General features: G+C 42.3%; 2 protein-coding genes across 4 annotated transcripts in view; one reads left to right on the top strand and one right to left on the bottom strand.

Moving 5' to 3' along the window:
- dagla (diacylglycerol lipase, alpha) overlaps positions 1–5,457 on the top strand; it is a 39,933-nt gene extending 34,476 nt beyond the window's left edge. For both annotated transcript variants that reach the window (XM_062548868.1, XM_062548869.1), the window contains exons 19-20: positions 428–591; positions 1,316–5,457. In XM_062548868.1, the coding sequence (XP_062404852.1) occupies positions 428–591; positions 1,316–2,459 (1,308 nt within the window). In that variant the 3' untranslated portion in view covers positions 2,460–5,457. The remainder of the gene's footprint in view (positions 1–427; positions 592–1,315) is intronic.
- On the bottom strand, positions 5,420–14,043 carry LOC134095382 (transmembrane protein 138-like). 2 transcript variants are annotated; one of them, XM_062548871.1, is made up of 6 exons: positions 13,891–14,043; positions 12,017–12,094; positions 9,543–10,100; positions 8,178–8,349; positions 7,538–7,613; positions 5,420–6,664 (listed from the first exon to the last, which is right to left on the bottom strand). In XM_062548871.1, exons 3-6 carry the CDS (start codon positions 9,668–9,670, stop codon positions 6,549–6,551), a joined length of 492 nt encoding a protein of 163 aa, XP_062404855.1. In that variant the 5' UTR covers positions 9,671–10,100; positions 12,017–12,094; positions 13,891–14,043; the 3' UTR covers positions 5,420–6,548. The 2 variants fall into 2 exon arrangements, with proteins under 2 accessions (XP_062404855.1, XP_062404856.1); XM_062548872.1 differs by lacking the exon at positions 12,017–12,094 and having other exon boundaries at positions 13,891–13,949.
- Between the last annotated feature and the right edge of the window lie 388 nt (positions 14,044–14,431).

The raw sequence follows: 14,431 nt of genomic DNA, 5'->3' as shown, positions 1-14,431 counted from the left end.
CTCCAAAGCAGTATGGACTGACTCCACTGAATGTTTATAGCTTTAATGAATTGTCAGTTGTGGCTGGAGTGGGGAGTGCCAGTTGCCCTATAAAACAGAACTCGGAGTCGGAGCTGCGTGTGGTAGAATGTTTGGATAGATTCTCTGTGGAACATAGTAATGCTGTGTCAGCCAGTCTGTCTGCATACCAATAACTTTTCGGCTGAAGTTACTTCTTTTCCAATATATCAATGTGTCGCTGCCCATACGAATATATGTATTCTCAATGTCAGCTTGTTTCTCTCTCTCTCTCTCTCTCTCTCTCTCTCTCTCTCTCTCTCTCTCTCTCTCTCTATCTATCTCTGTCTTTGCCTCTCTCTTGATATCTGTATGCTGTGATATGGCTAGAAATAGAGGACCTAATTTCTTGCCTGTCGCTCTTTGATAGGTCCTGGAGAATTACAACAAAGGGAAGACTGCTCTGCTGTCGGCTGCTAAGATCATGGTGAGCCCGACCGAGGTGGACCTGAACCCTGAGACCATCTTCCTGGGGGCCTCTACTTCCCACCAGCCCACTCCTGTCACACATCACCGCAGGAACAGCAGTGTTCGGTGAGTCCAGCAGAGGGCGCACAGGAGACATGGTCTGCATTGAGGCAGACAGAGAACAAACAAACCTGTGGAAATAGTTCATTGACTGTAGAGTTAAGGCGTATTATACATTTTTAATGACGTATATATATATTTAGCCTTTAAGAGGAAGTGTACTGCCTTCATGAGCCTGTGTGTGTGTGTGTCTATCTATCTCTCTCTCTCTGTGAGTGTGTGTGTATGTGTGTGTGTGTGTGTGTGTGTGTGCGTGTGTCTGTGTTCTTGACTCTCATTGAAAGTCTAAACCACTCTCCCCTCTCTCTCACTCACGCGGACTGCAGTGCGACGGCGTATGGTAGTATACAGTTCCCCCCACGGCCCCTGTGGTTCAGCAGAGATGCTAAGACGATGTAGTGCCCTGTTAGTTTGCTGACTAATCCTTGCTCTTGTCCCCTCCCATCCCCTGTTCTTCCTCCCTGTTACGTTGAATTTGGGTTTCCATTCCTGTTTTATGTGTTGTCATACTCCTTACTTTGAATCCCCTTGGTAAAACCACTTTTATGTTTTATTGGTTTCCTATTGCTCTTTGTCTACTGATTCAAAATCTTTTTTTTATTTTATTTTGCCATCCCTTCCTTATAATTACTTTTGTTTGAGCCTTTGTGGTCTTCCTCATTGTTCCCTCATCCCTCCCTCCCTCCCTCCCTTTCCCTCTCTCTTTCTCCCTTGCCCTCTCTCCCCGTAGCTCCTGTGCCCGCTCAGAGATCTCTCTGGACGGCTTCGCCGAGTGCCCCCCTCCCCCGGTGCCCATCGTGCTGACGGGTGCCCGCGAGCGCCTGGCCGTGGAGCTGTGCGAGCGGCGTGCCCCGCTGGCCGTGATGGAGAGCCTGTCGGACGCCGAGTCCCTGTACAGCCTGGAGTCGCGGCGCTCCTCGGCGGCCCTCCGCGGCTCCCCCTGCCTGGGCAGCCTCCCTTTCCCCCTGGACGCCCCCATCCCCGAGGAGAACCCCTCCCTCAGCTCCCGCACCGAGCTGCTGGCCGCCGACGGCCTCCAGCCAACCACCCCTGAGCACGAGCTGGGCGAGCCGGGGCCCTACTGCCCCACTCCGCCCCTGGAGGAGTACAACCCACGCCTCTCCCCTGACACCCCCCGGTACAGCGCCCACATCCCTCCGGTCCTGGGGCAGACGGTCATCGGACAGCCTCTCTTCCAGGAGGACGCTCCCCAGCAGGCTAACGCAGCGGAGACTATAAACGTGTACCTGCAGTCTGGGCCCCCCAGCCCGGAAATGCCCCCCTCGGTACCCCTCAGTCCAAGGGGCAGCAGCACCCCGCTGGAACGAGGCAGCCAGGAATCCGTCGTGGAGATGGGCGAGAAGCCTGCGAGAGAGACGCCGCCGCTGCTGCCTCCTCCGACGGCCAAGGCCGAGAGCGAGCCCCCGGCAGACGCGGCTTCCCAGCAGGCCCCGCTCTCCAACGGCAACCCCAGCCAGGTGGTGCTGGAGTTCGCCCAATACCTGGACTCTCTCTTCAAGCTGGACGGCAGCAGCTCTCCCCCGATGGAGCTGTCGGACGGCGAGTCGGAGTCGGGCCGCAGTTCCTACAGCCAGAGCGAGAGCCAGAAGCCCGGCCAGCAGCTAGAGGACAGGGACAAGCAGCTTCTGGCCCGGGCCACCCTGGAGCCCAACCTGGTGCCCAAGCCCCCGCGCACCTTTGCTGGCTCGGCAGATCCCTCCTCTGGCATCTCTCTGTCGCCCTCCTACCCCCTCTCCTCGTCCGGGGAGCTGAACGACCTCTCGCCCGCGGATGGGACTCCAGCTGCCAATCACATACGAACTTCTACTCCCTTGCCCTACAATGAGGAGAATGCACTCTCATCTATGGTGTAGGGCAGGACTGTATTCATTTCTCTCTCTCTCTCTCTCTCTCTCTCTCTCTCTGAATCTTATTCTCTAACTGTTACTCTCTCTTGAAGTCTCTATCACATACAGTTGGTGCATTCATTGGATAATCTGTACGGATTGTGCAACATGCATGCGTAGCAATGCAATCTGACTTCCAGGACAGCTGGCGATCAAAAACTCACTGAACAGCAACCTCATTTTGTAATCGTTTTTTTTTTCTTCGTCTGCTGTCCATACTGAATGCTACATGTGTCTTTCACTGTCCTGCTCACACTTAGCATTCCAAGCGTCCAGCATATCACCCCGAGCTCGTTGGGCGAATAACACCCCCACCCTAAGTCTGTCTCGCCCCCGACAATGTTGTGGGCAGCAACACTAATGGCATCACTGCCATTCACCATGAAGACTTGCACAAGATAATGAAAAACAAATCACGTTGTGTACTATAATTCTTGTTTACATTTGCATTAATGATTTGAGCATGTACACATTAAAGGGAGCCTTCTATACGTGCAGGAAGTGCCAGGATAGGGAACATTAACTACGTATGGCACAATGTCCGATATGAATGCCATATACTGAATGTTATTGCGCACATCAAGCATTTTCTCATGGAAGTTCCCTTTTTAGTATGGCATACACGTAGAGTGCAGAGATAATATGGAGAACTGAACCATGGAGCCAGCGCAGGGACTCGGATGAAATAAAAAAAGGAATTGGGAAGGAGCAAGAAATGAGGGAAGGATGAGAGAGTGTTTTGGAGTTATGGCACACACACATTCCTCAGGTTTATATGTATGGATAGGAGCATATTACCAAACAGAGAAAGCCACATTTGAACATAAGTTGACGTTACACACCAGGTTTTTAGTAGTGATTATGAAAATGTATGTATGTTGAACAGGAGGAGCTCTGATAGGCCTTTTTTGTAGGGTGTGGGAAGCTATGATTGTGCTTTGATATGCATGAAAAGAGAATATTCCCCCAAGCATATCGCTCACATAAACCCATACACATAAAGTCCGCCCTAATCTCCATTATTCCTTCACCCACATTAAAATACTCATTTTATCCCCTTGCCAAAAAAAGATTACATAAATTTTACAATTGCCAAATATATTTTAAGAGATGTCATTTGTCAGCATATAATAGATGTGTAACAATCCGTGGCAAATGCAAACACTAAACAGCAGGATATGAAAAGGGATGACTCTGGGCAGTAGTTGCAAGCACTGCCATGCACGGGCTAACACAACGAAGAGCCCCCAGAGAGACGACGATGCCATCTCTGCTATACTGCCAAGACATAGATAGCATGTATGTGGGTCTCAGGGCCATGGTGCTTTCAAACGAAGCATGGGAATCAATGTACGGGTGAGCCCCCCTCTTCGCCTGAGGGCACAGTTACCTTTAAAACCAGTTCATCTCAAGCACACTTGGGCTCGGACTGGAAGGACATGGGGCCTCAGGGTGACCTCTTGACCCCATGTCCATCATCTTCTAAAAGAACAAATGAGCAGCAGAATAAGCCTCATGTCTGTGGGAATTTAAGCCCCTCCTCTATTTCTTATCTTTCTTGGAATGTGATGTCATTCACATCTGATCATTATTTATTATCGTTACTGTTATTATTATTACTACTCTTACAATAATTGGTGTTATTATGATCCATTAATACACTTATTATTATTATTATGGTTATTGCTTCAGAATGGTTTGCCTTTTATATAATTTAAAATGAATTTAAATACATGAATTGTATTGAGTTGAGTTAGGGATTCGCTGTGAGATCACAGCTCTTTCAAAGTAAAGAAATTTCTCCTATTTGACCCTGTGAAAAAGTACTCCTGGTGGTCTGCAACTTTTGAAATAATATTGCATAGAAGGCACAGAAAAAGGTGTGTGTGTCTGTGTGTTTGTGAGTGTGTGTGCATGTGTGCGTGTGAGTGTGTGTGTGTGTGTGTCTGTCTGTGTGTGTGTGCATTTCAATTGTGTGTATGTGCTGTATGTACCGGTACGCATTTGTTGAATCGATTGCGCTTTACGAGGTCCTAGCAGACATTTGACCCTGAGGAAAACTCAACATTGAAATCTGCCAACAAAGTCTTTGTGCAGCTTTGGGGTGATATTTTATCTTTTTTAAAAATAAAATCTTAGTTCCCATTTGAGGATGACGATACACCTGCTGACCTCAGGACGAAGTAGCACAGAATCCCAAATTCTACTTGTGCAGTAATCCAATGCAATCTTGACGGGCACTGGACCATCAGAAATGCCATGGGAGACCCTGGGGTACTTTTTCACAGTGGCTGTGTACAGCACTGTCTTCATTGTGTATTTATATGCAAGTATATCTGTCTTGTTTCCCGTCTTTGAGAAAAGAGGACTAAGAAAAAACTAAACCCAATAGGACATGATCTAGATTAAAAAAAAAAAGAATACTGTACAAAATATAAATGGTAATGACTTTATCACAGATATATCAATATTGACAGATATAAAAAGAATATATTTAGCAAGAGAAACACCGGCCGATTTATGAGGATATAAATATATATATATCTATAAATATGTATACGACAGTTGTAGGATTTGGTTTTAATGTCAAATGATGGAAAAAGTAATTGATGTCTATGTTTACCAGGTACCCTGCCCCAATCCCTTGCCCCTCCCTTGAATGAGAATGTAAACCTTCCCTCCTGCCCTGCCTGTAATAGAATAATACTAAGCCAATTTCAGAGAAAATAAAAGTCTCCAAACTTATACCTTCTTGCTTATGATACAGAGCCTACTGTTTGTTGTTTGCATGCAAATACGACTTGCGCCTGGCACAGATAACAACAAAGAAGCCGAATCCAGATCACCAAAATGTGCCTACAGTATAAATAGCTAACTATGTACAATGCTCGATAAGAATACTTAATTATTCTACTTTGTGAAATGTCTTCCTTGAATGTTATATTTTATATCATCCATGCAATATCATTCAGCATTAATCATAATGAATAAAAATGCATGAACTGTAACACTGTTTTATTTTCAATAGCAAAGCATTGCAAATGTAAGGATAATGGTTCAGACATAACATTGGTTTAGTATGATCTACTTACTACCATCACCTCTGGGGGTCATGTTTACCAGGATCACCAGACATTGCCTAGACTTTTCCAAATTTAAGATTTATTATCACCAGAACTTAATGATTTGAGCATTACCTTGGATGTACTGATTCGTCTGTATATAAATACTTTATACTGTATGTCACTTGAGAATTAACTAAAGATATCAGTATGGGACAAGATGCCAAGCAGTAATTGTTTTTTAGGCAACCATGATACCTAGCCAAGCCTTAAAATAAAATACAAAATATGCTCAAACTGTGGAGAGATGATTTAACGTTTATGGGGGCTACTGTACGTTGTAAATACCATCCAAAATGTTAACGGTAAGTTAATACTATCAGGCCTGGGTATCATTTTATGAGGCACAAATAACTTTTAAGGTCATAATTGCAGCCACTTAGATTAATGTCAAAATACTATATATTCTGAATTTGAAGATTAAATGACTTTCCTCCAAACAAATCTGTATTTGAGTTTGTAGAAGCACAAATGCTGTACAATCATATTGTAATTGTGAGCTCATTCATCCAAGGCAACCCGGCACACAGATTCATTTTTTCCCCACTTTAAAATGTTTCATATAAAAATGTTATGAAACAGAATTATAATAGGCAACAATCACTCAGGATAGTTAAGCACATAAAATATAAATGAAAACTGGAACAGATCGCACAGTCGTACTGTCACAAATGTATATCCATTTCCCTTCACACAGAGCTTCGACTGAGATGACTAACACAATACTATGTTTTGTTTTTTGAATGTCATGTAAACATACTGACTGACTGAGCAGTCATTCAACTGCTCACAGTTTGCAGTCCATCAGTCACCGACTTCCCAGCTCTGCGCGGGAATCCATTCTGGCTCTGTCCTCAGCATGATCTCGGCGAGTCCTGATGGCTCCATGCTGGCTCTCGTCAAAACAGTTTCACACAGAGACCCCACTGGTCATTCATAACTGACGCGACCGTGCGAAGGCCTCCCGCAGCCAAGGGGAGTCCTTATAGAGCCGTGGGTCTCCCATACACTCAGCCGTCCGCTTGTAGAAGTAATAGTACAACACAGCAGCTGCAAGCAGATGCACATGGCACTTAGGAGGGTGATTATGATGACAGACATTCTGAATGCACTCGCGGCATGCATCATTCTCTAGAGCAAGGAGGGAAAACGACAACAGCAACTCGCAGACAATTAATCCTCTTAACATCCAATTAGGAGCTCAGAGGAATGAATATCACTCCCATATGTCCTTCTGTCAGGGCTGAACATGTGACTTGTGTGCTCTCCTTAATAAAAAAAAAAGGGAGAGGACAGTCTACAATATTTTTTTATTTTTTCAGTAGAATAATAATTATTGAGCGATGATAATTCTGTAATAAAACAATGTGAAGATTGTTAGATATAGGCTACTTGACAAAGGGTCTCACCATACGGTATGAAATGCAACAACTCGGCCATGAGTCTAGCATATGTAACTGCATTGTGTTTCACCAACCCTGGGGTGCAGGCTTGCACCCACCTGGACTTGAACTTGCAGTACCTTGGATTGGGAGGCTGGCATGCTAGTGAGAGAGCTGAAACCCGTGGGTGCTAGCATCTCTTACTAGCATGTCTCTCAAGGCATCAGGAGGGAGGTTTACCTCCCACACATAGTGCACAGCTAGTGCACCAGTTGGCTACCATTACACATCCACAAACACTTTTTTGGCAGTCCTAGCATGTTTCCATGCGTTAAAATCTGACCCCTCTTTCGTATGTGGGACTGAATATTTATGTAAAGCATCACAATGGAGGAATTTATATCTATGCCCCTTGGCATCAATATTCAATTAAATATTCAAAAACCGAGGTGACCAAACAACTGCATAGTGTTGCTTTAAACTTACTTGTGATATTGCATATTTCTGTTTTCATATCAATGAACAGATAAACATATCTCACCTGTTCTCTGGAGTACAAACAGAACAAGTAGTCCATCGGTCCACACAAAGTGATCAGATTTCATCCAGCGCAAATTCTGTGGAGAATCACTCTATTAACCTCCAATAATGCACTAATAGTATTGCTGTCATAGTTACTTTAGAAATTACGTTAGACGTTCTTTACGTCAGAACTTTTTTTTTTTTTTTTACAAATATGTAAGGGATAATCAACGACGCGCTGTGCATTTATAGGAAAATAATGCACGTTCAAAGTGGTAATAAGGTCCCGACGGCGCAGGCGGAGGGGCCTTTACACTTCGATAAGTGCATTACTTTCCTATAAACGCACGGCGCGTCGTTGATTATCCCGCTTATACCACTGCTTCTATCACTTCCATTGATATTGCCGCTGTCTTAGATGCAATGTTGTTGTTTTTACCGTTACATTCACATTGGCGAAATAATATTCAGGTGTGATAAGCCCCCAAAAAAGGAACTACTTCATAGCCGTGCGCATATTGAAAAATAATGCACGTTCCAAATAGCGCATCACAATAGGAAATTTGACCAAGCAGTGGTATAAATTATATATAGGCCTATTTGACATGCTTCACAGTGTACAAATACACACTTTTGTACATTTTGCAAATTGGCCTCACCATCATCCAGGAATGGAGAGAGACACTGGAGAGCAGGTAGATCACAGCGAGCAAGATGAGCATCCTGAAGCGCTCTAACAGCAGGGACATGAGTCCCACCTGGAACACGTAGGTGTTGAACAGCATCAGCAGGAAGATGAACAGGTTGAATAGCAAGCTGATGTCTTGAACGCTAGAGGAGAGGAGAAGCACAATTAAGTCAAAAAGACAATGGCTGCATCCGAAGAGTCATTGGGTGCCTCTCATTCGTGTTTTATACATCTTCCCTTCCTTCCTCGGTTTTCATCCTCACTGATCTACATAAAGAATGATGGGGCGACAACAATGGGATAGTCCATCCAGCGTTAGTTATAGATCAGTGGGAACAAGCCTGGAGGACCGCGGATCGAGGAGGGATGTTGAGAGGCACCCATTGTGTATTAACCATGGTTAAGTACCTACTATTTAACTGTTAATGTAGTGCGTTCTATTCTGTGTGCGAGCGAGCAGTATACTAAATGCGAAATATGAGCTACTCAGGAATAAGCAGGCATCATGTACTTAACTCTAACTAAACGTTATTGAGGGTGCAAACACAATACATTCTCACTCCCTCTTTTGGATTCCACAAGTTAAGATGCATAATTATCAATTAGGCTTATTCCAATACATTTCTTGGTAGAAGCCTCAGGTTCTACTCTAAAACCCTCTGTAAAAACTCTTAAATTCTGTTTGCATGATATTAAACATCTTACTGACAACAGCATTCTGTCTTGAAACATCTTTGGTATAATCTAATATGAGGTAAATCAAATTTGGTAATCTAGGCCTTTGAAACAAAAGAGAGGGAGAAATTATAGGCCGAAATGCTATATGGAAACTGACAGGTCGTCTGTCACCATATGTTACCATATTTTGTTCTAAATTTGCCATGTATTATGAAAAACCTTTAGATACTTTGAAGTTTAAAGTTATATCATGGCCATTTATTCCAAAATGTCCTTGATCTACTGAGCAATAAATTGTTCACAGCAGCCCTTCTGGCTGGAAATACTGATTGCAATGTCCTTCAAGTGTCAGCGTTCTCCCTGTATAACCACTGCTCTCTCTCTTATTTCCCCCTCATCCTTTCATATTCTCATACTCTCTTCCCCATTTCCTTATTTCAACCCTTTGTCTCAATTTTGCCCTTGGTTTATTTATATCTCCCAACTGCAGTTTTTAATGACATGGTATAAATACATAAATCAAAACAGAAGTTAATCTTTTTATATTCAAGAAACACACCAGGTTCACCTCAGAGTTGGAGTTTCTGAAACTTTTATGAAAACGTACAACTCAGTAAATCTACGAGGACTGGGGGCCTGACCAGACTATCGTACTCACATGAAAAGCACAAGCTGGATTACGGGTGAGGTCCTCAACAGCTCACTGAAGGAGTTCACAAAGAGGTCGAAGGTGAGTAGCGTCAGCTGGATCAGCAGCACCACTGAGTAATTGTTGGCCTGAAGCATCTCCAGACAGAGCACAGAGTCACTTTAGGGGACTTCCTTTTGCAAGACCCCCCCCCAAAACAAGTTACCGTAGACTTCCTGTCCTAGGGGGATCCATTTAAACAAATAAAGGGTCGATAGTTTGTCCTTAGGTCCTGTCACAGCTGTTTACTGAAAACGCATTGTCCTCTGATTGACATGGAGGTTCAAAGACATGCCAAGTCTGTACATAACAGACCATGTTGTTGAAGTTAAAGATGACACGTTTGTCCAGGAGTCCATTTGTCTCTTTGCTCCACAAAACCACATAGCCCGGAAGAATGTTCATTAGTGAGGCAGTGCTGGAGCTGTTGAAGCTGTTGCTGTTGTTGTTTTCCTGAGTGTACTTATGCTCATGATTATCTTATTTGTCGGGAATGAATCCTTTCAGCATCACTGTTCACTGCAGAATCTGTCAAAACAAAGAGAACCAATGATGGGTGATGGATACAGGCAATGTTATAAATTATGCAAATCCCTCAGGATAAACGATGAGTCAGCAACTGGATTATATATTTAAAATCACAAAGAGGAGAATCCTCTGCTGTCAGTAATCTTCATAAATAGCATCTAATTCAGACACTTTTTAGAGTAGGCTTCACCAGTAGCCTGAGTTAGCAAGATACGGAAGTGCACAGACCCTGTGTGTGTGTGTGTGTGTGTGTGTGTGTGTGTGTGTGTGTGTGTGTGTGTGTGTGTGTGTGTGTGTGTGTGCGTGTGTGTGTGTGTGTGTCAATCCTCACAAAAAATCACAAATCCTTTGAGAAAATGTGTACAGTCTTGTATTTCAATTAAAAAAAACATTCATACATTCATTCACAGCATTATTATTCATTATTTTGCTTTCTATAAAAACCACTGCCAAAAGACTTAACCTCCAGCAGACTACTCTAACATGATGTGACCAATTGTCGGCATAGCCAATTTAATCTGATCCTGTCCTCGGCCATCCAGTTATACACTGCCTCATCTGCACCCAACAAATGAGATCTGAACATCCCTTGGGCCTGTTGTCAGAATGCAATGGCAGATTCTGCACCCGTAGAGTGCCTTTCACACACGCTTCAGATTAGACTGAGGTAATCCTTTGCAGCCATGCCAAGAGAATGGCCAGTCAAACAGTACTTAGGGCTGCAAGTACCTGAAGGATTACCGACTGATGAAGCCAAAGCAGGCCATCAGAGGCAGTGCTGGCAAGGGTAGGAAGCACTGAAGAGGTAGTAAATATTAAGTACATTTGGTATACAGTCAAAACACAACATAGCAAAGGTTTCATGGGAATACATTTTGTGGTTTGCCTACAATGAATCAATTTATACAGTAGGGGAGAGCCGGGTCGATTGAAACGTGGGACGAAAGTAACACAGCGATTTCCTCGAAAACCATGCACATCTGAAATGTCATATGTCGTCAGTTTGTTCAACACACAAGACTTGCCAACCACGGGAAATCTCGTGCCATGACGTCATCGAATTCCAACGTTATCCCCGCAAACCTGTTTTTGACACCGGCAAGTAAAATCTTATGTGCGGTAATTTTTTTGTGATCACAACTCGTGTTTATCGTTTCATGCAATGATCACATGACCATACGAGAGATGAATCATTACTTAAACATGTCTGAAAGTGTTAAATGTCAGCATTTTGAGGTTTAGAAGCAAAATATGTTTAAGTGTTAGTTAGCACTGTCGGGACGATTGAAACAGTTGTTTCAATCGTCCCGAACTATCAATGCAAAAAAAAATAAAATGTTTCAAAATAAAAGAGGAAGATCAATTGTGAATCCCTCAACAAGGCTTACAACGGGAAATAAGTAAATTAGATGGAAATGTAGTCATCAGCATGGTATAAAATGAAGAAATGTGAGTTTAATCGAAACGCGTATCTCGACATTGACGCACACGGAAAAATACATTTTTTGACCTACTTATATTTTGAAGAATCAGGTGAAATTTTAGCCATGACAAGTACAGAAGTATGTTGTTAGGTATGTTTCATAAAAACTAGAGTAAAGTCAATGGTTTCTGTTTACAATATGCTGTTTCATTCGTCCCGCACATGTGTTTCAATTGACCCGACTGGGTGGGTCAATTGAAACAAATGACAACTTACGTTCAAAGTTAAAAAACAACGCGATCACTCAAGGTGTATATGAAATTACACTGGTAACTAAGAGAGGACACATGTGAGTTGTTGATCATATGACAACATTATTTGTATCCCTTTCACCTGTTTTGAAAAAGACGTTAAACTGAAAAGTGTTTCAATTGACCCTGCTCTCCCCTAGCTCTTATTACTTGCACAGTTTATGAATGTTAAGTAATCTCACCTTCAAAGTCAGCCACACAAATGTCAATATAACACTCCCAATCCTTTTCTGATCTAGTTCAGATTTGCTACTTGCCACCTGGGAAGGATTATTCAGAATAAACCATGAAATTAGCTTAGTTGTATAACTTTGATAAAATTCTAGTTCAAGGGTTATGTTACTGTTTATGAGTAACTGTTACTATTTTATTGATTTTATCATCACATGATTGTCCAGCATATCAAGCTTAGTTCCAATTCAGTTGGCTAAGAGCAACTCAATTCAAAAAGGAAGGGAGACTAGGTTAGATTATGCATGGCAGTTCCAGTTAAGGAGGGAGGAATAGCACTATTTTCTCCACAGTTTAAGGGTGAATAATAATTTTAGTAGGCTGATGTTTTTTGGAATGTAGACATAGCTATATTTATTTTAGCCTTAGGCTACTGGATAGGCCTATTCTTCAAACGTTTTAAAAAAACAAACATTGATGTCCATTTCAGGCATGAAATTCTGACTGAAGGATCTGAAACAACATGAATTTTCCTCAAGACACCTTTTACCTGGTCTGATGTGATTGTCTACTCTAGTGACATTTGAGTTGACTTCGAGGCAGGAAGGATGAGAGGAGTGGAACAGCCACGCGGGGCGCGGGCGCGGGCGCCCCTTCAAACCGAAACATAGATATCACTACATTTCTTTGATATTGTAGAAATATCATGAAATATTATTTATATGAGGATAAGACGAGTCATACTTGAATAGCTAAATGTACTTTCTGCGAAGAACCATTAACATTTTTGGGGTATTTTATGCCTTGGCCATTTTCTGCTAGAACCAGGTAAGTTTAATGAAGGGTTGCACTTTGTCCACATGTAACTCAGTCTAAACCAGCTATTTATTATGTTAAAACTTCGATAGAATGTGTCATGTTGTGTAACATTACCTAACCATGACCTTAAAGGTAGCAGTAGCGTTAACACAAAAATGTCTATTATCTAAGTTATAGGCTAATGCATTTGCTGGCTAACATGGCTAAAGTTAATAAGTGTCCACATGAGGTGACAGACCAGCCTATTGAGTGTGTGTTTGTCATAAGTGTTTGTTTTCTTGTCAGAGCGTTAACATTACCTGTATTTCTTCATTTATCACGGAGGCTATTTTCCTTTGCAGTTAACCAATAAAGATGTTAGCCTACTATATCAAAAAATAAAGTCGTTTGCGCAAACTTCCGCCCATGTGCATACAACGTGAATATGGCCTCACATAAATGAGGAACATACTATGATTGGGCAAGTGTATGAATAGTATGGACAGCCATAGATATCCATGCTTTGGATCTATTTTCAGGAACCTGAAAGAAGTCCAGACTCCAGACAAGAAGAGAAAAACTCCTAGGCTGCAAGGTGGGTAGTGTATTGGATTGTCTCTAAATGAAATATTTTATGACAGGACATTCTTGTAACACTCAACAACCATGATGCTACAAAAGCAGGCCCAATAATCACATTTCACTTTACTTTCATTGTCATTATGCTAGACTAGCCTACTATAAATAGTAGCACACCAGTGTAGGCTGCAGAGGATGTCCATTAACAAAACTCAAGAATCAAACTGTCATTTAATATCAAATGAAATAATAGTCTATTTTTCTTGACTACTGGAGAGTGACTTACAGCAAGGGTTCAGGTTATATATAGGGTCATAGTTAGGATTAGGGTTAAAATCCATGGTCAAAAATAGCACACCATCACAACACTAGACACTGATCGACAGAGAAACAGCAGCACATAATACAGCTGATATTTAATTTATTTACAATAATTGGGGGAGATACAATTCCCTAAAACATAATGTCATTGGAAAATGGTTGGATTTTTTAAAACCAAAGTGCTTACCTTGATCTAGGTCCATTACAGTGCAAACAGACAAACTGGTCCACCGTCCCTTATTTTCTCCAAAGTCAGTATCTTGCCATAGATTTTCATTTGTAGAGCATGAAACACTGCATCTGAGTGCATAAAACATATATTTACTGCATGAATATTTCCGTGTCCAGCCTGCAAGATGCCGATCTATATTGGAGCTCTTAGCCAACACCACGCCCTTCTCAGTGTTAGCATAACCTAGGAGCTAAATCCAAGAAACATGTTTACAAGCTAGATAATCTCCTTAGGAAGCAGCCAACCCTGGTTGATAGTAACGCCCCAGTCATATGCTTTGTGTCCAGTCATACTGTAGGTGTTGCTATTTAAAAAAAAAAAATAGAAACCAATGTTTAAACCTATTGTGATAAATTCATGTGGGGTTAGTATGTGCAATTTCCTGTTGGATTTCACAGTATTTTGCCTCACAGTCAAATTATCCAGATCTCATGTTGAACCTGTCAGCTGTTGTTTGGCCTGTAGTGCAGTATTTGTTAATTTACATGATACTGTA

Source organism: Sardina pilchardus, chromosome 11 (genome assembly GCF_963854185.1).
Source record: "Sardina pilchardus chromosome 11, fSarPil1.1, whole genome shotgun sequence".
Classification (NCBI taxonomy): Eukaryota; Metazoa; Chordata; class Actinopteri; order Clupeiformes; family Clupeidae; genus Sardina; species Sardina pilchardus.
Note: the sequence above shows the minus strand (reverse complement) of the source record. Positions and strands in the feature narration are given on the sequence as shown.